Source organism: Accipiter gentilis, chromosome 7 (assembly GCF_929443795.1).
Source record: "Accipiter gentilis chromosome 7, bAccGen1.1, whole genome shotgun sequence".
NCBI classification, from domain to species: domain Eukaryota; kingdom Metazoa; phylum Chordata; class Aves; order Accipitriformes; family Accipitridae; genus Astur; species Astur gentilis.
Window position 1 is genome coordinate 23,451,858 of NC_064886.1, and position 26,414 is coordinate 23,478,271.

Sequence of the window (26,414 nt, forward strand, 5' to 3'; positions counted from 1 at the left end):
TCTTTCTTAGTTAAGAGGCAACTTTAGCAGTCCTGGCATTTTCTGACCATATGGTCCCTGGAAGGCTCCAAACACAAAGCAACAGGTCTTTTACCACTGGCTTGGTTTTCTCCAGAGCCTGGACCCGCGGAGGAGCAGTAACAGCTAGGGATGTGGGGATCTGTGGGAGGGCCTCAGCAGTGTGCTGGGTCCCAAAGGGTCTGCGGAGTTGGTGACCATGCGCTCTTGAGTTTTCTATGCTCTAAATACTCTGTGTGTATGTCTTTCTGTCTTCATGCCCTCTTCTCTCTATTGGCTGGCATCATGCGGGTCAATCTACAGCATTAACCACATGTGACTAACCCACTTTAGAGAGAGGATTTGGCCAAATATTTTTATATTTATGAGCTTGATCAGACTTGGGGCTGATCTCATATTATACCTCCCAACAAAGCGCTTTTGTTTGGGTTAGAAGGTACCATGAGCTCCTATCTTAAAGGCATTGATTTTCAAGATGGGACTGTCAAACACTGCATATTGTTGACCCCCCAAAACGCCATGTCCTCTGCAGTGGGAGCCATCCGCGTGTTAACCGGCAATTTAACAATTTCTCCTTTGGGAGCTATGGGGAAACCCTGTGACAAATAGATGCCCTGAAAATTTACTGGTACATGCAGTTTTAGACTAACCTGAAGTGGAGGTTTTTGAATGTGAAGTGGGTTTCTACAATGCCAGTTGTTTTGACCCTGGTTCGGAGGATATCCTGCTCCGTGGGCTGGTAGTCTGCAGCTCCAATTCGATCTAAGCTGTCTAGGTAGCTAAGAGAAGAAGGGAAAAGAAAAAGAAAACAGGTAAGAATAAGACTCACGTTAATCTTTGTCAATCTCAGATGAATCCTTCAGCTTCCTATTAATCTTTTTCAATCTCATTTTTCATGGCTGAATGTATTGCGGTTAAAGGAAAAAAATTCTATTCTGGGGAAAAAGAAACGTTAACAAACCCCACTAACCTAAGCATAAAATCTGATAGTGAACTGAAAGCAGGAAATTAAGTGTGCGTGTGTTGTGAGCCCTGATTGCAATCTGTGAAAATACACAGTTTTAATATTACGTGCTACTTTTTTTCCCTGAGGGACAGACGTCCCAATTGGTCCATGGTGCTGGATTCTGTACACACACATGCTTTTCTGCAAGGGTTTATTCAGATAAGAAGCTGGAGAACATAGGTCTGGCTCCCAGAACAGCCAGCTCAAGTCACCTTTGGGAGGTGCCTCTCTCTCTGCTGGGAAGGGAGGGAGCCAGGGCAGCGTGCTCTGACGAGATGCCTTGCTTTCAGTCAGCTCAAATGAAGGGAGATGAATCTGCCTGAGTGAGTCACTGCTTCAGTTTGAAATCCAGCATAGGGCTGGGACTGCGGGAGATGCAGCGCTTGGACAAAATCCAGGGGCTGGCTTAGATGGTGATAATCTGGGAGTATAAATTGGTTTTTTTGGGGGGGTAGAGGGGAGATTTAGCTTTCTAAAACACTTGGATAGTTTTAAAACATTTACCCTTATTCTGCTCTAGGCTTAAAATCTATGAACTCAGGCAATGCCTCCATAGGCTGAAACTTTGGGTAGGAAGCCCTATTCTTCAGCATGAAATGTTTTTGTAGAGGAACCCAGCAGCTGTGCCCATATGACCACAACCCATTTTTTCATCCACCTTCAAGGCAATTTTTCAAAACAACTCAGCCGAACTAAATATAAAGGAGGAATCTGGATTACAATTTAATATGAATTATAAACACAGAGCTGCATCACACAGTAAAGTCTTTCTCACCGCCACTGAGCTTCACGCAGACACCCCAGTTCCTCTTAAAGGGGGTTTGATGTGCATTACAGGGCTGAAATGCCTACCTCTAGCCCCAGAGCATCAATCTAATGCACATGAGATGCTTTCAATATACTGTGAATATAGTAGAGCAGGTCTGTGCATGAGCAGTGGTCTTGCCCTTCAATCTCTGTGCTTCTGGAGGCCTGGATGTCACCCAAAGAGGCAGCGGGGCAGCAGGTGACATGCCGGGGACAGGATGGTAGGGTACCCATTGCTGTGTTAGCTAGAGGATCGTGGCTCTGCCCAATGCAGCTTGCAGAGAATAAAGAGTAGTAAGAGGAGCTGGACAGTTGTAGGGAAGGAAAAGACATTGTTGTCTCTGGTGAGTATGAGTTTACTGGTGAGTGCAAGAAGATATGAGCTGGAACCTTTCACTTAAGATAGCCATGATGTCCAAGCTTGAGTTTCTCTTTCAGTTTAGATAAATGCAATTCTTTTTTAACACAGAGTGTGGATTTAGTCCTGATGAGTAACCCAATCACACCGACTTGGCAGGGAGCACACTTCTCCCTGTGCCTTGCCAAAGCACATCCCGCCTCGCCTGAACAAGCCACCCTGTCCTGCCACTGGAGATGCTTTCCTTGCTGCATCAGAGATGCTTTCCCTGCTGCATCGGAAAGCAGGAAAATGCTTTCCATTTGTGTCCTGGAGGGAGCACTCTGAGTGAGGCCTCCGGAGCTGGACAGCTAAGGCACTGGGGCCGTGCACTCTGCTACTGGAGAAAACTCATTGCCACTGGCTTTCGTGCCTACCTTGCTAGCCTGGAAAAACAAACAGACAACCAAACTCTACACTAAGGTGAAAAACAAACCTCAACCTGCTCGCATCACGTATTTTGGCTACCCATCATATTTATCATTCATTTTTCCTAAAGAATTGCAAGGATCACGTCACCCAGAGAAAAGTATATAAGCTAAGCAGCCTTATTTTTGTTGTGCCCTTTTTCAAGCATTTAAAGCTATTGTGGTTTTGTGACAGATGCTCCCTTAATAGCCTTATGATGGGCCCTGGATGGATGAATGGGGCTTCATTTGAAATCAGATCCTCCGCTGTGATGGCTGAAGCCACGATCACTCATCTATTCACAACTGGTGTCAACTCCTGTTATTTAAGAGACAGCTGCATTTCTTCACATGTCCCTGCAGACCGAGGTGGCTCTGCAGTGCCGTTATTCAGAGACCCAGTCTCTCCTCTGTCCTCAGGAACAAAATACTTCAAGGTGACAGTAAAAACTGGAGGTGTAAGAGAGGGAAGGATTTTCTTTTCCTCTTGCAGCTCTTGGCAGTACTCTGAAGACCTTTATCACTTCCTCCATCTTCATTTTCTGTATTTTCCTATGACTGAACTATCTTCAATTTAATATTCCCTGTTAATTATTCTTGCCCTTGAGATCCTCCTTTAATGCTGGGAGTGCACTAAATGAAGAAATCTACTGTAAACTGGCCTGAGGACTCGGCATCACAGCGATGGAGGAGTTCGTTACTGTAATTACTACCTTCAACCTGCGATGATTTGCTTGTAAACAGCAGCATCGTTTAAACCCCAGGCCATGTGCTAGGACTTCAGGGGGTTCTCGCTCTCGCCACTGGCGTGCACAGCCTACAGCTCTTCCACGTGGCGTTCCCTTTGGCTGCCCGACAGCAAATCGGCTCCAGATTTGATTTGATCCTGCATACAACCTGTCTCTGAGGCTTGGAATGCCTCGCCTCCCTTCACGTCCTTGTCCATGGAGGTGATGGAGCCTCATGTGCCTGGCTCCCCCCGAGTTACTCTGGGGAATCAGAGGTTTGGGGGAGCTGATGCAGCCTGCCAGCCTCTCGAGGGGGCAGGATGATAGCGATACAGGGAGGAGAGCCCAGCAGCATCTATCCCACATACCCTGTCCTTCCTGACAGCATCCAGCTTCCGATCTCAGCTGGGATATCTCCATAGGAACCTCCGCGGGGGGGGGGGTGTCTCTAGCATCTGTCTGGCTGAGGGTACTGCTTCCCAGTGCTTAACTGGTGCTGTGACAGAGCAATGCTTAGTATCCCCAACACCCAGCCTGTCCTCTGCGAGTCCAGTGCCTCAGGGTCACTCCCACGCTAATGCATCTAGCCTGGCTGCCAGGCACCCCAGCTCTGATACCTTCTTGCCGACACATCCTTTGTCTTTTCTATTAACTCCCCTCTTCATCTCTTTCCTCATCTCTAGTCTTTTCCATCATTCTCCATATGTTTCTCAAGGACTTAAATTCTTTCAGTTGCCTGGGTCTGCTTTTCATCTGTTACCGGTAGTCTCGACGAGGGTCAGCCATCAATTTATATGAAGGTATACAACATTTTCAGTGCTGGTTTTGAGGCTGCATTCCAAAAGCGTTTACTCCTCTGGCTGCTCTCCCCTGGAATTTCTCCCATCTCAGGCTGCAGCAGGTATTTTTTTCCCCTGGACTCGGCCACAGCTGAGCTGGACCCCTTTGGTGCCTGCACCCCACAAAGCTCAGCCGGAGGAGCATGCCGCGGCATGGCTGCCACGCTAACATCCAGCTACGGGAATGGAAAGCTCAGGCAGGCTCCTATTCAGATGCTGAGCTGATTTTAGCGGGTGCTTGTTCACCTCAGTTCCTACTGGAGGTATCTCTGGGGCTTCACCTGCCCATGCTGCTTGGAAGGACCTGCTGGTCTGCTGGGTGTGAGCTTGAGCCGGTGGAGGATGGGATGTGTTGGGCGTGCCACCTCTTTGGGAACAGGGAAACCCAAGTGGAGACAAATTGCTGCACATGGTGCTGGATGACAGCACTCCTGGTATGCCCTTTGAACCGCAAATCTCAAGGCTAAATTGTTGCTGGAGATAATTAGTTGTCACAGCCAACAGGCTCGATGACACATAATCCCCTCAGAAGCTGGCATCTGTTTAACCAGCAGAAATAAGAGCACTTTGGAGGCTGCAAAGCGAGCGCTTGGCTCTCCCCCTCCATGTCATCTTCATTGCACAGCGCTGGCATCAGAGCTCCTTCCACTTCCCAGCTCCGGGCTTTGCATGCTGGAGTGGAAGCATATCTGAAATGACACATCAGCTCTTATTTGCAGCCTGCCTTGCCCAGGGCTTGCAGGGGTTAAAAAAAGCTGGAGAAAGGTTAGAAGGTTTTTGAGTACATGAGTAACCCTCTAGCATTTATACTCCTGAGCCGAGCAGCTCCATTACTGCTTATATCTTTTATCTTAAACGCTTTGTTTTGAAGCAGATTGCAGGTTTCTGAGTCACTCAGTTTATCAGGCTCAGGGAGGCGAAGCCCGACTATATTACGCTGCTAAAAGCAAAATGCACAAGAAATGGCATTTCCCAAATACAGGGAGAGGAGGCCATCAAACTGATGCTATGAAAGGCAGATGCTCTATAAGGACCAGTTGATACCGAATATCTTCACACAGTAATATTGAAAATAGGGAGCAAATATAGTTTCTTGTGCCTTCATTTGCTGCTTCCAACAGCATATGGTAGCAGCTCTGTTGATGCCAGAGACACTGCATGGAGAAAGGACTGTTGTCTGAGTTATCCCATGGGAACAGCCCCGTGGCAGCAGCCTACGTGCAGCGCATGGACGGGGACCCCTCCCCAGGCACTCTGCTACCACGGGAACCTTCTCCCAGGATTGTACTGCCTGTGCCAAAGGCTCTGCTGGCTGCTTTCTTGGACGAAGACGTGTAGCTGAGGTTGCAGGCTGTGGTCAAAGCTGGATACCTGTGGCAAAGCTTACAGAGATGCACATTCACGTCCTTTGAGGTTAATGGCAACAAAATGGTTAAACGTCTGCTGGGTATTTCTTGCCTCAAAGGTGACACCTTGGCAGTCTTTTTGCAGGCAGCATCCAGCTCTCACTGCGCACACCCAAGCTCACGTCTTCTGTGCTCGACAAGCCCTGGTGCAGCAGTGGCCAGAGCCTGGGTCTTGGTCCGGGGCAGGTCTGCAGGCAGGGGAGTGGGAACTTCAGGAGAGCAAGCCTGGACACAGCAGCATCTTCCCAGCTGCTCCTCTGTCCTGCCAGTCCTAGCCTCTGTTGACGTTTCTTCCATGAAGGAAAGGCTGTGCGTGGGATACCCCAGCCTCGTTTTGTTGGCTTGCGTTGTATTCGATTGAAAAAGCAGATCCCCATTTGTCAACAGATGCAGCTGAGTCACCGCTGGGTTATTTTCTACTCCGTGTACAGAGGCGCTCCAGGGTCAGCTCCAGCATCGTGTCCTGGCAAATGCCAAGTTTTTAACCAAGATTGTCACGAGCAGGATCCATCTCATCTAACTCTAGATGCTTATGTGAAGGTGTCTCCACCTGAGCCCTCCTTCCTAGTTCATGGATGGAAGGCTACCCGCATCTGAGCTTAGCTTGTACCTTAGCTTCTTCCTTTCTTTCACTCATGAATACACAATTCAATGTATATTTAGTATTAAAACCATTTCATATTTAGTGACTGTAGACTAAGGATTCAGAGGATAAGCACTGGGCTTAGGGACTGAGTGTCAATAGTGGCTCTACAACAGCTTAGTAAAGTCTTTGTAGTATCTTCTACCAGAAGAGAAAACCCATGTGGGTGCTGCTTCCCGAAGGTGTGATACAGCTTGGCATGGCTATGAGGGCAGCTGCCGCTGGGCAAACACCCAGAGGTCGTGGCACTGCAGCATCTTCCCTATAGATGCCATGGCCAGCCATATCTGTTGTATTATTTTAGGGGAAGGGGAAAAATAAACCACAGCCCAGTCTCAGAGCCCAGCACTCATCCAGCACACACAGCGGTGATACAACATGTCTTAATCATTAGTTATGAAAGGCTTGAAATGTAGCAAAGCAGCTGCATTGCGTCCCTTCAGAAATCAATCCCACCTAAGGGTAGGGACCACGGTGCGCATATGTGTGCGCAGAGCCCTCCTGTCCTCCTAACAGAAGGAAGAAGACATTATGCACTGCTCCTCGGGCACTGCCAGGTGGGTTATGGCAGGTGGGAGAAAGAGACCTTAGGGGATAAGTAATTCAGCTAAGAGGGCAAGAGCATCGTCTGGCATTTTCTGAGCCCAGCCCAGAGAAAGAAGGTCTTGGGAATTTGCTCCTGGACCTTGGGCAACGCATTTTGTGTTTCTGGCTGCACTCACCCCTTGGCCACTCCTGCCTTGACGGGAACCACATGAATTACACGGCAGGCTCTGCTGTCCTGCCGCTGGTCCTGATGACAAATCTCATCTCACATCCACCTAGATGAGATATCGGCACGGACACTCCACAGCTTCCCTCCCTGAAATCCAACCAGCGACAAGCCCCTTCTGGTGCCTGCTTCTTTCAGGCTGCTAACAGCTGGAGTGACGGTCATCCGGCCCAGTGATGACCGGGGTTATTTCCCTGAATGAACTCTGCTGGATGCCCTGGGTTTTCATTACTCTCCCCTGGGAAATGAGGAGGGTGGTCCCTGATGTTAAAGGATGGTGCCAAATCTTGACAGAAGGGATGCTACATTGTGATGCTTTTTTTTTTTTTGGCCTTTTTTTCCCCCCCTGCACTGAAGCAGGGCTGTACAGGGCTTGTACATCAAGATCAACTTGACAAGTTGATATTAATACTAATGATAGGCAGGAAGAATGAACAAAAGCAGGTTGGAGTTTAGCTGTCCTAGTTAGACTTGCAGTTTTCCAAGGCATGACTGGATCCAGAATAATTTTTAGGATCACATGAGCAGAGTCACTAAATAGCAACTGCATAACAAAGATACTTCAGGACATAAAGGGTCTCCAGGCGTAAGCTGCTGGCTGGCTTTGCTCAGGGGTGGTGGTTTGGTCAGCAATAATGTATCATGGTCTTGTTCCTGCTGGAATAAAAGGACACTGTGGTACAGTCTGAGTTTGTGATCAGACCTCTGGCTGGGGGAGAGGTGGGCTTTGGAGGACAACCCAACACCAACAACCTACTCAGAAACAGTTTTGGAGCAGCCCTGGGAAAGCAGGTGTGGGCTCATCTGTCTGCAATGAAATTTGGAAATTGGATGGTGCGTAAGAGGGGATGCTGAAGATTTTTTTTACATATTGGAGCCCTTACAAAAGAGAAAAACTGTGTCTGGATCAGATCAATGACCCACCTAGCTTAGCTAGTGTCCAAGAGCAGATCTTGAGAGAAGAGGGCAAGCATGCAGTACTCAGACAGTTTTCCCAGCCACCAATACTTCCTATCGATAACGGAGTTTCAAAAAGAAGGGTGATATCTTTTTGTCGTTTAACCCCAGCCAGCAAGTAAGCACCACGCAGCTGCTCACTCACTCCCCCCCATCCAGTGGGATGGGGGAGAAAATAGGGAAAAAAAGAAGTAAAACTCCTGGGTTGAGATAAGAACGGTTTAATAGAACAGAAAAGAAGAAACTATAATGATAATGATAACACTAATAAAATGACAACAGTAGTAATAAAAGGATTGGAATGTACAAATGATGCGCAGGGCAATTGCTCACCACCCGCCGACCGACACCCCGCCAGTCCACGAGCGGCGATTCCCTGCCCCCACTTCCCAGTTCCTATACTAGATGGGACTAGATGGAATACACCGTTGGCCAGTTTGGGTCAGGTGCCCTGGTTGTGTCCTGTGCCAACTTTTTGTGCCCTGGCTGGGCATGAGAAGCTGAAAAATCCTTGACTTTAGTCTAAACACTACTGAGCAACAACTGAAAACATCAGTGTGTGTTATCAACATTCTTCGCATACTGAACTCAAAACATAGCACTGTACCAGCTACTAGGAAGACAGTTAACTCTATCCCAGCTGAAACCAGGAAATATCTTTATATCTATTATCCCTCAATGACTTTTCTTCCAGAAATTTGTCTAGGCGTTTTTTTAAGCAATGTAAACTTCTAACAGGCACATCTGCAGCAAGAAATTTCTCAGCTCAGCTACCCTGTCTGTGAAAAACTGCCTCTTTCTGTTTTTTTAAACTGCCATCTCAGAGTTTAACTTTGTTAATTATTGTATGGGAACAGCTGTCCTCTCTCTCCTCCCTATTCCCCAGGTGCTTATCTGGAGACATCTCCGTAGACCTCTGCACATCCCCTGTGGAGCATCTCTGCTCTGCTCCCGAGACATTCATATACAGATGGTCTTCAGAGCCTTTCAACATGCCAGGAAGGGGTTTTCCTCATCTCCTGGATCCTATCCAAGATGGGGAAAGGAGTGAGCCTTGTTCTATATGTAACCATCTGCTTTATAGTCACCTAATATGATGCTACTTGGAGAACCAGCCAGTTTAATGCCAGCCCCCTCGGAGCTGCTGCATGGGCAGATCTGGTGAACGTGGTTTGCTAGCAGTGGTGCGATCCCTTTTAGAAGTGTCCTCAGCTGGGCAATACCGCTGTTTATATAAAGCCTCCATGATTTAAATCATTGTTTAGCGCAGAGCCACTGACCACAGGGCACCCTCGCCTTTGTTTTATAAGCAAAAGATTTTTATGGGGGCTGGCTGGATCTTTCCAGCGGCGCTGTGTAAATCCGAGCCTGCTGGGATGATGTATGGCTCAGGCTGTGCAAGGTCTTCTCTCCTGGTGGCCCTGCACGCAGGTGTCCTCCGCACACCAGGGCAGATGCAGGCGTTAATCGAACTTTAGTTGAAGCAGAGGAAAGCTCAACAGCTCCAGTCTAGCTCCTGCTTTATGTAAGCCTCTGCTTCCTTCTGACAACCAGCTCTCAAGGATGGTAGCTGAGCTGGAGCAGGGGTGAGGCATGGTGGGACTCAGCACGCTGGAAGTGAGCAGGATCTATGCCTAAACCTTTATACAACAGAGTAAGTGGGTTTGATGCTTTTTTTTTTTTTTTTGGTTCAGGACTGCTGTTATAAACCTGCTGACAGTGGAGCTGATGGCTTTCTATACTGTTAAAAAAAAAAAAAAAAAGAAGAAAGAAAGGAAAGAAAAGGAAAGGCTAAAAATAAGCCGTGGGGAGTCTGGGATAATGAAGAGCTTGTTCTGGGAAGGAGCCCTGATCAGAGGACGCAGCCCCCGCGCTGCAGCGGGGCTCCTGGCGCATCCGCGCGAGGCGGCAGGTTCACCCATGCGGCACTCGGCCGCTCAGCCCAAACCGGGGATAGACATTGACAAACCCAGCCCGCCGCTGCCATGGTCCCTGCAGTGAGCACGCCGACAAAGGCACGAAGGCTCGCTCACCCCAGCGCTCCTTACAGCACACGGCTGCCCGTTTAGTTTGGCCCCAAGGCAATCTCGTGAGCCAATTACTCAGAATTACTCCAACCCCAGAAAGCAGACAGCTGTGGCCACAGATGAAACCAGTCCTGTGGACTTTAACCAACCACTGGCCAGTGAGATTCATCAGGGTGTACATGAAGACCCAGGACATCCATTTACACACTTGTGGCAGTAGGGGAAGTAGCATTAACATCTCCATTTCTAGGCTGGAAGGGAAAAAACCAGATATAGCTGCAGGGATTTTGGAGTGCTAGGGGTCTGTCTGCAGCAGGGATAACACTGGTGAGGGATTTAGATCTAATGCTACGAAGGAAAGCATTAGTTAATGAGATCTGCACTCTTGTATCAAGCAGATAGAGGATGCCCATAGCTGGGTGACAGTGCAATTACGAAGAGTGGGGTGGGTCTGTCGGGAGCTGACTTCAATCAGGGGCCTCATTTATCCACTCACCGTGCTGAGGAAGATGCATTGCTGGTGATGGAGTGGAAATTGTGTTTCTGGATCTTCTCATCTGTCCGTTTTCCTGACCTATTAGCAAGCTATGGGGATTTCTGCTTTCAAATCCTATTTAAGCATCCCTGCCAGAAACCGTGGGTACCAAAATCAGGCAATGCTCTGCTGTGGACGGATGTGACCCACAGCTCTCAAAAGCAAAACCTGGAAATGTTACCCTTGGCTGCACGCTCAAAATGTCTTAGTTATCCCAGACATAGGTGGATCTCTTGAGTGTGTAAAATCTATGCTATGCAAATGGAGTTTCTGGTCCTTCTCAGCAGCTGTCAGGCTGAGGCTCCTCTGAGAACAGCTTTGCTTGTGGTATTGCAACATTTTGGTTTCAGTCCAGGATGGATCCAGAAGCAGAGACACGTAAAGGAAAATTCATGGAGTTTCTCATCCCTTTAGAAAACGTTCAGCTAAATCGTTAGGAGGACATTTGTTTGCTGTATATCAAAATACCTCGATCGTTCCCACCAGGGAAGGCTGTCACCTGGGCCAGGCTGGGCTGGTGAGACATCCTGCTGACCACCCATTTTTCCCTCCTCCCTCTCTTACAGGCATGAGCAACCTCATAGAGGTCTGTAATCATAGCCTCCTGTCACTGCACAACCACCCTGGGGGGGGGGGGGGGTTAGGCTCCGGCAGCCCACCAAACAGCCGTTTGGGTTGCTCCCAGGTCTCTGCAGGAGCGGGCTGATCCCTGTGTTCAGCTGAAGATGCATCAGGGATGTGTGTGTGATAAAATTAGTTTGGGATACTCTGTACGGGACAGCCCAGCTGCAGAGCTGGTGTGGCTTTGTGGGAGATGAGCTGAGGACAGCACCTGCAAGGCATGTTCCTCCATGAGGGCTGGGGACAGTTACTGCCTCTGCTCGTGCAGACACTTTCCCGTGTGCCCTGGGGACATGTCCCTGCCAGAAGCAGCCTCTGCTGTCTTGTCCATGGACCTGCCAGTGACCACATCTCTTGGGAGCGAGCCGCGGGCCAAGGTGCTGCAGTAAGCCAGGTGGGTGGACCAGGAGTCCCTGCCTGCTTGGTGGGAGAAGTTCGAACCGAGCCAGGAGCGCTTCACTTCCAGTGGGAGGATGGAGCTGGCCCAGAGCAGCGTTAGGTCTGGAAAACATCAGAGGTCTTCCAGACAACGCAGACTTTATTGCCAATAAATGCTTTTGCTGAGCTTCCTCTTGGGCGCAGAAGGGGAGGAGAGCATCTCGAGCAGATGGCTGGTTAGCACAAGCATCGCCCTTGCCCAACCCATGTTTCTGTGCTGCCTGCTGTGGGAGCACCTCAAGTCTTGCTGAGCATGACTGATGTGTCCTTCCAACCTCCCACTGGAGCAGGGAAATGTTATTAATCACACTTGCTTTAGGACAACTACAGGTATTAAGGGGATAGATGACTTGCCTGAGGACACAAGGAAGTCTGTGGTGGCACTTGGAAGTCTGTATGGTTCCCTAAATCAAGACAGGAACTTTAACCACAAGACCTTTCCGTAAGAATTTTATAACCCTTAAGCAATATACTTCCATGCTTTTAATAGGGATTTTGCCCACGTAGGGGCAGATACTGTAAGGCTGGCAGAAATTTGCTGGCCTATTATAAGAAATAAATATATTCCCTACATAAAGAGCAGCCCATAAAATGGTGTTACAATTGATGATTAAATTGTAAGTTAACCCAAGAATTTGAATAGAGATAAATAAATACTTTTTTTTGGTGAACAAGGAAGGCTGAAAATGGATGTTGTCATGTACTTTTCTGCTCCATCCAATATAATTTCAAGCATTCCTATATGGATTTTGATGAGTTCTGCAGATCAATGATGCTGCATTTAAACACAAGCTAAGCAGTAATTACAGATGCATGCAAGATTTATTCATCTGGTGGCACTGCACCAGCTGAGGGAAGGATCAGCCGTATCCAATCAATGTTTGAAGCTTCTCAAAATAAAGAGCTTTTTGGCTCCCACTGCAAAGTGAAAATAAAAATAACGCCCTGAATCCCAGGAGTGCCCCCTTATGTCCGTACAGGGAAGGCTGCAGGACAGGTCTGGGTCATACCTGCACTGTTGCTCATGCTAGGCCCTGCCTTTGCACAAGTGTGTATGTTGTTCGTGTTGGGTCTTCTTCACGCACTGACTGCATGACCCACTTGCCCCCGGAGCTGAGGACTGGACTGATGAGATTTAAGGCGTAAGTGAGGAAAAAGGAGGAGGATGAGCAGTGTGGAGGAAGGAGCCAGGAAGCAGGCAGCCAGTGTTCCCCAGGATCACCTCCTGTGTGCCGGAGGGCACCCAGGCTCAGCGTGCGTGGGCAGGGAGCCAGCGTGACGTGGCACGCTGCAGTGCGAAGGGAGCAGCTGGGGGACTGCAGTGAAAACCACGGAGGTGCGTAATGTGGCTCTGTTGTTATGGGAACACATGGCAGGGGATGCAAGGTAGCATGTTTAAAGGCAGATACTGGATTTGATCCAATTTTTCCTTCAGGTTTTCCCTGTTGATGTAGGCTACACATCCATATAGGAGCTCTCTCCTGTGGAGCAAAGTTTCTTGCTCCCCACTGTCACAACCAGATGCCCCGATGAGCCAGGGAGTCCCAGTCTGTGATGCTTTTTGCTGGGACTTCAGACGGGGTACCCGTGCTACTCCTACACCTAGATTTCTCACAAGCTGGTGGAAAGCAGCAACACATCAAGTGGAGTCAGCAGGGTCAAAGCAAAACCTACAGCCCGCCCATGGTACTTCTGTTCTGGGGCAAGGGAAGACAAAGAGCGGGATGAATGGACCGAACCAGGTAGACCAGGGGTTCAGACAGCTCGTTCAGACACTCAGATGGGTGCCTGCACAGAAGTCAGAGAAACCCTTGGTGACATAAACAGGTCGTGCGGGTGACCTCTGTGCATTTAGCACATTTGCTATTTCCTACCAACTATTTTAAGCAGATGCTCCTAAGTCTCCCACAGTGATCGCAGACATCTGAATGAACACAGCAGGGCTGAGCCTCGCTGCCCTGCCTCTGTGGTCCACTTCAGAGAAAGCTCCACTGGTGCTGGGAAGCACAAGCAAGTGGGAAACCCATCCAGCCCTGCCCAGGTAGGTGGGAAGGAGTCGCCCAGAGGCATGGCCGGGGTGTCTGCGCTAAAAGCTCCCCTCTGTCACCTTCAGGACTGGCGCTGCCATCACTGCATGCAGGTGGGACCTGGTCGAGACTCTGGATCACAAGATGCAGCTCTTTATCGTGGGTCGGGAAGAGGCTCTTATGTCCTTAAGGATGGTTCCCTGGGTAGGATAGAGGTATTTGAGCTACTGGGAAGAAATGTGTAGCTTTTTTTCCTGAGTTTATTTGTAACTTCTATATTTGTGTCATTTCTTTGTTTACGTATTTTTGTTCAATGAGATACTCCTCGGGGGATTTCTTAATGCAGAGTTGCTGCTTCCAACATTAGTTTAATTTGAGCAAAGAATTTTGCCTGGACTCAGTTATCAATTCCCAGCTTTCAGAAGCTGCTAGCTAGTGTCAGTCTCCTCTTTCCCCTTCTGTCTTCTATTCCTGCCCATTGCAGATTTGGCCTCACTGTTCAGCACATTCCCAGGTGCAGTATTTCTCATGTTGGGGATTGCAAGACTGTGGAGCTGTTTAGCTGAAAATGTTTAAACTGACATTAAAGCTGCTCAGTAGGATGTACTGGCTGGTATTTTCCTGAACGAGGATTTAGAAATGGTTCTTATGCTATCATCAAACCTTACATACCAAGAGCAATACTGAAGGATTGGGAAATGCTGATTGATGCCATTAAAAGTGCTGTCAGAGCCTCAGAGCTATAGTGACTGCTCGTGGGGTGTTTCATGGCCTGGGCTTAAAATTTTGGAGCACTGAATTCCTTTCCAGTGCTGGTGGTCCCAGCAAACCTGCTGCTCAACATAGCCTAGCAGGGAACGGGTTACAGCGAAGCAAAGTGCAGCATAAATCCCCAGCAAGGCTTGGACTAACCGCCAAAACCCAAGCTGACATTTCCTTGGCGTGGCTCCATGGTGCGGTCTGTGCCTGGTTTCTTTCTCCCCTGTATCTCTTCCCTCCCCTCTCAGCAGCATGGAGAAGGTGCTGCCTAAAATCTAGGCTCAGCACCATTTCCTCCCCTTTTTTCCCCAAAAATTCAGTTCCAGAAGAGACCCCCAGGGACCTCAGAGGAGGTGCCTTCTCCAGGCACTCAAGCATTTAAATGCATTAAACATATCGGAGGTGGGGAAGGTGTAAGCCTGAGGATTTTGGCACAAGGACGGGTGTTCACTCTGCTGTATTCCAGCCTCCTTCTGCACTGAACTGTGCTGTCGTGACCAAACTAAGCAACCCTGCCCAGAGCCTGTGCCCGCAGATCGGAGTGAGTGTGTGCCTGTCCACAATAGCCCAGGCAGAATTACCCTGAGAGCCTGCGCACGAGCTGCTGGCGGGGGGGGGGTCAGGAGCCTGCGGGAAATTAGAGGGTTTTCTGATGGGGGCTGGCAAAATAGGAGTTGTGAGTTTGGATCTGTGTGTTATACCAGTGGTCTGAAGGCAAGGAACAGATCTGGAGAAGGTGAAATAATAGTTTATCGACAGTCTCAGTGTTGTTTTTACTCCAATAGACAGTCAGTGTAAAAGGTACGGATGAACGAACTGATACAGACCTAACACTAGCTCTGTGTGTTGCAGGGAAAAAGAAAAAGAGAATAAAAGGAAAAGGTCAAAAATGTGCCTAAAGTGTATCATCTGGCTCACTGTGCTGGCTGGGCTCATGCCTGGCTTGTATGGGAGAGTGGCATGCAAGGCAGCAATGCAGTAGTGTCACATTCGGCTGCCTTCGGTTCCCCTGCCCAAATCAGTGATCGTCTCATCAGCATGTGTGTTGGGGAAAAAACCAGGTCTGAACCCCTTGTCAGGTCTCCAAGAGAGGGAGGAGGCAGGAAGGCCACCCCTGGCACTGACCCAGCCCTGGATGGGGCCACAGCTGGGCGACATGTCCCCCCCGCCCAGGTCCTGCCGACTTTGCGGAGCCAGAGGCATCGGGCTGGGGAGCAGCCATGCCTGCTGCTCTCCGCAGGGCTGCTAATGAAACCCCAAGGGAAAGCACAGCCCTTCCTACCTGCTCGGCCATGCGGCCTATGGCCAAACGCCCCCAGTGTTGGGTGTCCTCCGAGATGCCCCACGTTTGCATTGTATGCACAGCACTGGCCGTGCCCAAATGTCTTCAATGTGGAGAAAGAAACCCCATATTTCCCCCTTTCCCACCTAAAAAGCAGTAGGAAATCAATGGCTGGGGGCTGAATATTGGCTCAGCGCTTGGCCTGGATAAGCAAGAAACAAAGTGGTGTTTGCTACAAGGCTAATTAGAGCTATTACATCAATTAGTCTGTGAAAAGATCAGTGCCTGGGGCTCCACCAGGTGAATCCCAATTTCGGCAGGACTGTCTTGGCCAAGCACTGGGACTCTGCTCCTGTGGGGCTCACCCGGACACCCCCCCGCCACACTCTGCCTCCCTGCCCAAGCCAACAGGCTCCTGCCTTGCTCTGCTGCTCCCTTCGCTGCTCTCACCACCGTGGACATAGGCATCTCATAAATAGGAGTGTGTTTACTGTCCCCATCGGGGAACCGAGACAAGGACCTTCAACCTGCTGACCAAAGGGCACCACGGGCTCTCGGGGGGGCGCCTGGGAACTCTGCCTTCCTACCAGAGGCCACGCCACCCTCCCTTTGTGGGCACAGCTCCCGGTGCTTCATCCCCATTGTTGCCAAGTCCTGTGATTTTATGGCAAGTGTCACAATGTTTGCTACATTTCTTTTTTTTTTTTTCCCCTTCATTTTTGCTCTCTCTTAAAGCCTCAGCCCCTCAAGGCTGGATATTAGATGGACTATTTGCTTAAGGAAATAAAAAAGGACTTTCCAGCTCTCCTGTTCACAGACAAAAGGCTTTAAAGTATAAGCCAGAGGGCTTAAGAAGCAGCAGATAAAAGCAATTTTCCAATGGTTGTCTTAATATATATTGAAAAACGGGGGCTTTTTGGCTAAGCTCATGATTGGTTTTGGATTTAACTCCTAACCTCAAACACCTGAGCGTAGGGATGCTGCACTGCTCCCCCTCTTCTAGCAGGGGGTGCACATGTGGACCCTGAGAGAGGGCGGGGGGAACGGCAGCATCTCCACACCTCTAGCAGTCACTCAAACGCTTTCTGGGCTCTCTTGCACCGTGGGGCCTGATGAATGGCACCATCCCAGCACAGTGCATCCCCTGAGCAGGGGCAGGACGGGAGACCGGGTGACCGATGGAGGGATCACACCTCCTGTGGTCAGGGGAGGGGAGTGTCATGCTGAGACACCTGGGGCAGGGAAAGACTGGTGGCCGTGAAAACGTGAAGGAGGGGGAAAGGGAGATAACTGCATCCTGAGTGCACGGAGCTTCTCTGCCCTGCCTGGCAGTGCTTGTCCTGGGCTGGAGTTGCTCCTTCTGAGCTGTTCATCCCATGGCCGGTGGCAGGCAGCTCCGCCCGAGAGCTCCCGACGTGCTGCCGTGTGCTCCCCAGACTGCGGCACAGTCCTTTTGCAAATTTTCTCTCCAAACCGGGATGATTTCAGGGATAGGACCCATGGAGGAGGGGGCAGGCAGCATCTCCCTGTCACACTGTCACCACTGGTGCCTGCAGACCCGAGTGGAAGACGGCTTGCTCCATCCTGAAGCCCGGCTACGAAGAAATTCCCACGTTCCTGCCATTCTTTGCCATTTAAGGATTTCAAACGGACAGCAAATACGTAGGGAAACCATGCACCACCACTGCGCTCGCCTCCCAGTGTTGCAGACGGTGCTAGACCTGACGCCAGTCGTGTGAAGAAGAGCCACGGCATGGTGGCCTCCTGACAGCTTTGCCTGCAGACACACTGCAGAACCACGAGGCTGAGAGCAGCCGGCTGGTCCTCACCTGGCCACATGTGCTGCGGGGGCGGGGGGAGGACGGGGCTCGCAGCCCCAGTGACCGATGAGCTGGATGCCGACTAGCTGGCATAAAGCAAGAATTACCCACGCAGAGGGACATCTGCATTGCTAGAGCTACCCCATTCTCTAAGGAGCTTCAAACAGCAATAGGATGCTCCGAGAGCCTGGCTGGTGGGAGACACCCCACCTCCTGCCCTCACCCCATATGAGCGATGCTTGTTTGTCTTGCAGGGCAGGCTGTGACAGCAGAGCTGGGGGTGCACGGTATGTCAAACTGCAAGGTGCAGAAAGAGAGAGGGAAGGTTGGTCTCCCTGGCTCTGCAGGAGAGGAGGAGCAGGGGCCACGGATTCCCAGGAAAGCCTTGACTCCCTGGCTGTGGAGCTGCATCCCAGCACTGCTGTGCCCCAGCGTGGGAAGGAGGTTGGGGTGGAAGGTGGGAGTCCGCAGTGGATGGGTGAGCTGCAGGGCATGAGCGCTGCCTGCTGAAAGGCAGAGCTGGTGGGAGGGGGGGGGGCTGTGGACAGCAGTAGGGGTAGCAGTGAAAAAACAAACTGAACGGAACAACAACAATAAAAAAATACCCAGCCCCAACTCTTGGTGGCAGCCTGCCAGCTCCATCTGGTTTTGTAAGGACATTTCAGCCTAAAAATACACAAATACTCAGCCAAAAAAAGTCAAATCTTCCTGCCGAATCTGTCACCCGCAGCCCTTCGCAAGGCAGGAAGAAATTCCTGTTGGGTCTGTCAGTCGGCGATGAGAACAGATTATCCAGGGTTCAAGACTACGGTTCAGCAGGTTTCCTTGGGGGTGAATGCCCTGTGCTGTGTTTATCAGTGGTGCTGGCTGCTTCTCATCTCTAAGCAAAATGTGAAAAGAGAAGAGATTGTTCCCAAATTCTGGCAGTGTCCCCTCCTCCAGGCAGTGTGAACTACTGCCTGGCTCCTACCCTTTTGGGTGGGAGCTTTGCCAAAAGTGGGACAGCCCTGATTGGTATGGTGGGTCATTAAATAGCAATTTATTTAGTCAAGATGTCAAGATTTTACTAATCCCCAGGCCAAAGACAACACTGTTACGATGCAACATGGCAATGAAAAACAGCAGGGACGTAGCAGGTACTGCTACGGCTTTGTCCCCAAGGAATGAACTACCTACGTAACTTCTCTGCTCCTCCTTGCAGTGCAGTCTGTGTTATCTCCTGGGTCTCTTCAGACAGATCTTAGAGATATTTTTGGGGGTAAAGGAGGATTAGGAGGGGGGATGTGACAACACTATACCACCAGTTTTGCCTGCAAGATCCGTATCTAAAGAGGTGTTGAGTTTTTAGTGGAGCTGGCTGAAGAATTTGCTATTTCAGATGGAAAGGCAGCAAGCAAGGCGTTGGAGCTCTAGTTCAGCTGGTGAATGCTTTCCTGGATGTTCCCACGTCACTGGGTGCTGCCACAAGCTCCACTTTAAAGCCCAGCTCTGCAGCTTCTCCTCTGCACGGAAGAAGTTAACTGGGGGCGGGTGATGGCATCTCAGACACCTTCACACAGACCAAGAACAGATATAATCCTTCAGAAACCAGGTGTTCACAAGGGCCAGGACCTCCTGCTTTTCCTTCTCCTTCATTTTCTTTAGAGTTTGCATGAGCTCCAGCCAGGAAATGTCTTTTGAGACGGTTCACCCTTTCCCTGATGACTTGCATGTGTGGCTTGAAAAGGGTAAAGGGAAGAGCCTGGCTCTGGGACTCAGCCTCTGGGCGGCCTCTCCTCCACGAAGAGGCTGTGCCCCAGCAGAGAGTGGGTCTGGTGGAGCTCTTCTCTGCGCCAGCGTCTGAGAGGGGCCAAGCAGGGTGGGCATTATACCAAGTGGCAATGTCTTACGATGGAGCTGTGTTATGCAGAGTCCTGCTGACCTCTTCTCCCCCTGCTTGTAAGTGACTTTTCTGGTGAGGGAGCTCAGTCCTCATGCTCTCCTGGCAGTCTTTGGTGGGATGGGAAGGTGAGCATTGCCTAACACCCACCTTCAAGATACCGTGACGTGGTCTCCACCCTCCTTTGGGCCAGCAGAGGCAGCCCCTGGAGAGGCTGCACCCAATTTTGGTGAAATTGGGCCTCCAGGTGGATGAAGATTAAGGGTGAGATGCTAGAAAACATCCAGCTGATTTCAAAGGCAATGTCTTTCCTGTTGTGCCCTTCCTCCAGCTCACACTCAGCCCTAGGTGTAGCCATATAACCATAGGGATTCCTTAATTTATGAGGATAATAATGAAGCCTGAGACCTCTACCAAGCCCAAGCCTTGCTAGACTCTACCAGGCTGATCCTCAGCTTGCCACCATCTCCCCCACCTCGCACTTACCACAAACAGCCCTGCTCCAGACCCGGCACCAGCTGACGTCGCAGAGCTGCTCCTCTCTGGAAATCTATTTGCATCTCATTTGTGTGAACTGAGCAAGGCTGGCAATTCCAGTCAACCAGCTCTGGCCTTTATGAGCTGTTTTGTTTTGCTTTTCATAGGGGGAACTTAATTATTCAAGGCTGGTGGGCATATTTACTTACAGGGGTAAATTAAACCATAAATTCAGACAAATGTATCTACATCTCTGCTTGTTATGTATTTTCCCTTTCTCCTTTATTGGTGCTTGGGCTCCAAGACACAAAGGTGGGTTGTTCAATAAATAGCACAACGCAAGTCATCCCAATTAATTGGATTGTTCCATTTATGCTGCTACTCCCTCCAATTAAATGCAAGGGAGCGCAAATGACAGGCACGAGTAAGATGGGCACGCAGAAGACCATATTCCAATGCAAAAGCTGTGATGAGAAAATGGAATCTACGCACCTGACGGGAATATTAATGCAAAACCTTGACCTATAATTTTTCTTTCTTCAGTCTGAGAAAGCCAGCAGCAATTGCAGCTCATTAAAACAGACCATGTCCTGACAGTTGTGCATAATGCCCACATCCCACAAGTCCCATGATCTAAACGTTTGCCCACGGTCTAAACCTGCAAGGCAAACATTTTGATCATGGGACTTGTGGGACGTGGGCATTAGCATAGAGCTGCATGGTCCTGCATGGCTAGGAAAAGAAGATGGCAACCAACCCTGAAGACCCCTTCTCCCTTTTAAACCCAGTGGTGTCATAACAGAAGGAATGAGGGGAAAAAAACCAAAAGACAAACCCAAAAGTGCCGGTTTGGATTGGACCTCTGGAGTTCATCTGGACCATTCCCCTGTTCAAAGCAGGGCCAACTTCAAAGTTAAATTCAGTTTGAAAGTTAGCTCAGGCGGCTAAGTGTTGAGTATTTCCAAGGATGGAGATTTTATAGCCTCTCTGGCAGCCTGTTCCAAAGCTGCCTTGTCAGGGCTCTGTCTGGAAGCTGTTCACCATATCACAACAACATCTGGCTCTACTTTCTTAGCTGTTTTCTTGATGCAAAGTATGTGTTGGCATGTGGGATGCAATAAGTATCAGTAGGGAAGGTGATACCATCATGCAAAGACAATTCTTTTGCAAGGAGAAGGGATCAGAAGACGGTCCCACATGAGATAGGGTGAGAAGGAAGGCAATGTGGTATTTTATTCTGAGTTTGGTGCTGCTTTTCTATGAGGCACTGCCAGAGGAATTCTTGAAGATGGAGCGACCAAAGTGTTGTCTGGTCTGGGCTTGGTATTTGGCACAGACTTGACATGGCGGTGTTGCGGTTAGCTATGGTAGAGCAGCAGATGCAATTGCATCTCTCTTTCTCCACTGAGCAGTGAGGTCTGCATCCTTTTCCAGAGGCATCTCTCCCTCCCTTCGCTCCCTACAGAGAGAGCCAAAGGCAACAAGCTTCCTAGCCCTGACACCTCTGATATGTGTGAAGATGGATGGGTTGAATGCAGGCCTAGAATATTTTACATTTTCACAGTAGTTTCACAGCCCTGGCATTATCAAATGATCTTTCAATGTACTTGGAAGCAGGAGGAGAATAACTTGAGATGGATTCTGGCTTTTTTGTGTCTGTGTACTTGCAAACTGTCTCTGCCTACACATCTTGCGGGCCCTGTGCCTGTTTGGATATGCACACGGAAAACTGGTGCTTGTATGGATGCTCCGTCTGCTCCATTCCCCCCCTGAAGTTTGGAGGCCATTCAAAGCAGGTCCCCATCCCTGGGTGGTTAAGATCAAACTTGCCCTATGTAGTGTACTCCACTGACCAGGCTAGTTAGGAACTCGAGGCCAGGCAACACAAGACAATTTTAAAATCTGAACAAAAGTAGGAGATTAAGGAAACCAGCTGGAAACCTCTATTTTGCTGATTTTGAAAGCAAAATGTGGGTCACAGATGTGCTTCCACAGACAGAAACTGGCTAGAGAAGAAAAAGACATCAGCAGTGCCGAGAGTCTTTGATGATCGGAGGTAGATTTAGCTTCTAGGCATGGAGACAAGAAAGGAAGAGGAGACGAAGTAGGAATAAAAAGATAATCAAGAGATTAGGAATGTGGAACTCAACCCACCCGTAAATTTGCCTTAGGGAACAATGAAAAAATGCAGTAACAAAAAAAAAGATTAAACCAACTGCTACAATTTACTCTCTTCCTTTCTCTTGCTGTCCTTATGGTTTTACTTCTTGCTGTCCAAGACACAGGACGCCCATTACAGAACCTCCCCTCTTCCTCGGTCATGTTTTTTCTTTGCAAAAGTGCTGTTTTCTACTATTCCTTCGCAGTAGCTATGAAATCCTTGCTAAGGACAGGCTGACTTTAGAGCCTAAAAGAAGCAAAGCTTTGCAGGGAAGTCCCCACTGTTAGGCAGGCATGCATGGGAGAGTGGAAAGCAATGCCCTCCTGCCTGTCTTTGATAGGAGAGAAGAGCTATTACTCACTTCTTGTTTAGGTTAATGCAAAATATTATATCTATTTTCAGTGAAATTAATGATAGACTAGTAAGAGCCATGCTGCTAGCTCTTGCAGGCTGTCGATTAGCCTGTGACTTGCTCTCCCAGGGGCTGTAACAGAAGGCCTGTTGTTTAAGCCATTTAAAAAAAAATCAAGGTAAAGCTCTGGAAGAACAATGTAGGACAATAGCAGCACTGACTTGCAGAAGCCCAAGTGGTGGCTCCTTAGAAAGAGCCAGGCAGTGGAGGGGGGTGTCTGAAAAGCATTCAGGGCATTCAGAGGGTGGTTTCTGGGGCAAAGGGAAGTGCCTGGACCACTCCTGAAGGTCCCACTTGTGCTGGCCATGACAGGACCTGCTCACTTGGTGCCTTCAGGCTTGGCAACATGTGCTGAGCAGCTGTGAAGCACGATCTCTGACTCCTGCAGCAAACTTCCCTTCTGGCAGCAAAACACCAGTCCCTATGGCTTAACACCAAGAGAAGCCTGAAACAAGAGTGATGCTAGTCCAGCTCACTGCCTGTCAGTGTTTTTCAAACTTTGGGAAACTTCAGATTCAGTCCTTGTCCGGAATTTGTTTTTCTCAGCCCTATTGAAAACACATTTTGTAGTTGCTACTGTTTTAAATCCAATATCAGTGTCAATAAAGATAAGACCTTTTCCCAGGGAGGGGGGAAAAAATAGAAAACTGTCTCAAATCTTTCACTCATGCAGAAGAAAACAACCCAAAGCATTGAAGGATTAAATGAAAAATATGCCTTTTTTCACTGGGAGTCCACTGGGCGTGAATAAGTGCCAACTGAGCTCTCACTTGCATCACCATCTGGTGTGATGGCACCAGGGCCTAGAGGTGCAGCAGGACATGTTACAGTGCCCTGCCCTGTGACAGCATCTCTGCTCCTGGTGACAGAACCACCAGAAGCTCCTAAATGGCAGCAGGTCTGCAAATGTGAAGGACTATGGTCTCATAGCACTTTTGCTATGGAGAGAGACAGCACAGCCCTGCCCTGGCAAGGAGGATCGTGCATCCTCCTCTGGGTGCAAGGGATTTTGTTACAGTCACCGAAATTCTTTTTGCTGGGCTGCAACCACACATTGATATTTCTGGGAATACCACAGCACAGAGCCTCTTCAGTTGATGTCTAGAAACTGCTTGTGGTTTCAGAGCTCCTGCTGATGAATTGCCCAGCAGCTGGTCACATTGGGAGGGCTATGCTTATTATTTTCAACTGCTATCTTGCATGGAAGGAAAATCAAAATACTTTCCTCAAGGTAATTGGCTCCAAAACAATTGAAGAATTTTCCACAAGGTTGTAATGCAATTAGGACTGGTATTTTATATCATTTATATCTCTAAAGGTATGTTTATGCCACCAGACCCTTCTTCTGTTGGGGAAAAAAAAAAATTGCTGGCCAGAGAAGGCTGATTTTGCTATTACAGGAAATGAAATATAGATTAAACATGGATGTCCACCTAGTAGTGATTAAAAGGCAGCATAATGTCAGGTTCCTTACTGAGATGCAGTCGCTTGTGGTGAGAAATGGTTGGGTAGGATGCTGTGACACCAACCACACCTCTGCAGGTTTCCCATTTGGATTTCGGTCAATGCCAAGCGATGTGTCATCAGTCGCCTTCTGCTGCAGCACCGCAAGAGGAGAAATAATCCTGCACTCCCTAACTGCCTTGCCAGCTTGGATGGGAAGAGCTGGTGCAGACTGGGGATGATCAGGCCCACCAAACAGAACAAAACCATCAGCCACGCTGGTGCTTGGGTTCGTGTTTTGATAGATATCCAGGAAAACCCTAAGCAGAGTTGCCAGACAATCCAAACACGCAATAACAACTCCAGAAGTGCATAAGTCAGATGGCGAACTTGTTGACATGGGATATTGTGAAAGCCAAAAGCATGAACTTAGCATTCCCCTGTCACCATTTAGGGAAGCCTCTATTTTCCTCACTATCAAAAGGTCCAAGGGTATAACTGGGGAAACGACCACCCTGTGCTTGCCTGTTCCTTACGCTTAGACTTAACCATGTTTTACTGACTACTGCCCAGGACAGAGTACAGGGCCAAGGGACATTTTGCCTGACTGCAATAGCTGCTGTGATTGAAATTATGGGGTGAGAAGCTTTAGCCTCCTTGCCTAGGTGGAGGCAAACAGATTGGATGAATTATCATTAGAAATGGGTCTTAACTGAAACTGGGGAGGCACTCAATGTTTCTTCAGAGCCAGAGCAGCCATTTATGGGTAGATGTCTTGTCCTTATGACAGGAAGAACCAAAGCCATGGATTCGAACAATCACTGTTAAACAAAATCTGGGTGTGGTCCCTATTGGTAGAGATGCTACCTACTGTATTATGAGAATAACGCAATGCCACTGTAAAAGCAAAGACATTCCTTAGCCTTGGCTGTAATCCAGCTGCCTAACAGTACAGTGTATGACTATCAGAAAAGCAAACCCAAGAGCTGTACTGCTATACCAAGCAGGTGATCACACCCTTCCCTTGTCTGTCAGACAAAGAAGCCATCAGCCACATCCATGGGTTGGTCTGCCCCTGCTCACTAGATCCCTCTTTTTAGGAACCTACCCTGAGCCATTAGGGAGCAGTTTGGGAACCTGGCCTCGGGGTCACGGACCTGACCCCAGACTGGTCAGAGGGGACATGAATGTCCTGCCTGATCCTTTCTGCCTTGCAGTAGCCTGTGACACAACATACATCCCAGTCTGTAAGCAGAACCGTGTTCAGATCCACTGCTATGAGGTCATTAACTTTAGTTAAAACTTTAACAAGCCCAAATGCAGCTTCTTAACACAAAAGACTATGGACAGGGATACTTACTATTGGGCCGAGTCGTTAAGTTGATATTCCCGGGATCGGTTGAAGCATTCTTGGATCCCAGAGTCTGCCCAGAGTCTCATCATAGCTGAGAGCAGCTCTGGAGAGAAGGGCTCTGTGTCCTCCATCCGACTTACGACATCGCAGACCATCTTGGCATCAGCCTGCAGAGGAAAGAACAAGAGGTTATATAGATGCTCAAGGCAGAATCGGAAGCCAGAGATTTCAGAAACAGTTCACCAAACCGTCAGGAGTAAGGAGGCTGTGTTTCTTGGGATGGGGCTTTAGGATCCACACCGTATGATCCGGCAGAAAGGGCAAAAGGAGGAAGGAGCAAGGAAGACTCAAGGAAAGGCTTATTTGTGCAATCCACCTCACGTCAACAAATATTTCTCTTCAGCAGACAAACCAGTCGGCACTGCGTATGTGTGGAGCTTCTTGGGAACAGAAGGAAATTCATATATGTACAAGTATATTTAAAATTGTTAGCAAAGTTATCGTTATCCTGCAACGATACCTGTTTTAACTGAGTGTGTAACCTTGCTGAAGTAGGGGCCATTTGTATCATAAAGGACAGCAGAAAGGCTCCAGAAACAATTTTTTTTCAGATGCTGTTTTTTTTGCTTTTCCTGAATTCTTATTCTTTGCTATAAGCCTCTGCTGTAGGGGCTAATTCATGTTAACACAGACCACCTTGGCTGGCTGTTGTGCTTTGTGACTCAGAGGGAGAGGAATCTCCCGTGGTTAAGGAGTATGGCAGTGAGGGCAGGGCCAGCTGGCTGGTTTTGGATGGAATCTTTTTTGGTGAGAAAAACGTGATTCGCTGGAACAGCAACTTTTCCTGGAGGATAGCGTTCTGACACAACTCGGATCCGGAAGATGTGTCGGATTTAGGATGTGAACGTCTAGACAGCCTTGGAATAGCTGAGTTCAGCCCTACTGTAATAGTCCACAGCGGCTGATGCTTCACTCATTTGCAAAGCAGGACACCCAAATTCATGACCCCCCTCTGCTTGCTTTGCAGTAAATGGATCTCCCAGAACCCCCACAGACTCCTGAAACCCCAAGGGTGTTGGCTAATCTGCAGTTTTTCTTTCATTGCTTTGAAAATTTTGGAATAGTCTCGTATTTCTACCAGCCAAAACAAAACCAATTATTATTGCTGTAATTAATTGGAAAAGAGGAGCTCTTACTCC

At 48.9% G+C, this 26,414-nt stretch overlaps 1 protein-coding gene across 2 annotated transcripts in view; it reads right to left on the minus strand.

The window, feature by feature from the left end:
• Positions 1 to 26,414, minus strand: part of GNAO1 (G protein subunit alpha o1) — a 146,768-nt gene that overhangs the window by 24,845 nt on the left and 95,509 nt on the right. For both annotated transcript variants that reach the window (XM_049804385.1, XM_049804386.1), the window contains exons 4-5: positions 25,222 to 25,382; positions 669 to 797 (exon numbers count right to left, since the gene is read on the minus strand). In XM_049804385.1, coding sequence (XP_049660342.1) covers positions 669 to 797; positions 25,222 to 25,382 — 290 coding nt within the window. The remainder of the gene's footprint in view (positions 1 to 668; positions 798 to 25,221; positions 25,383 to 26,414) is intronic.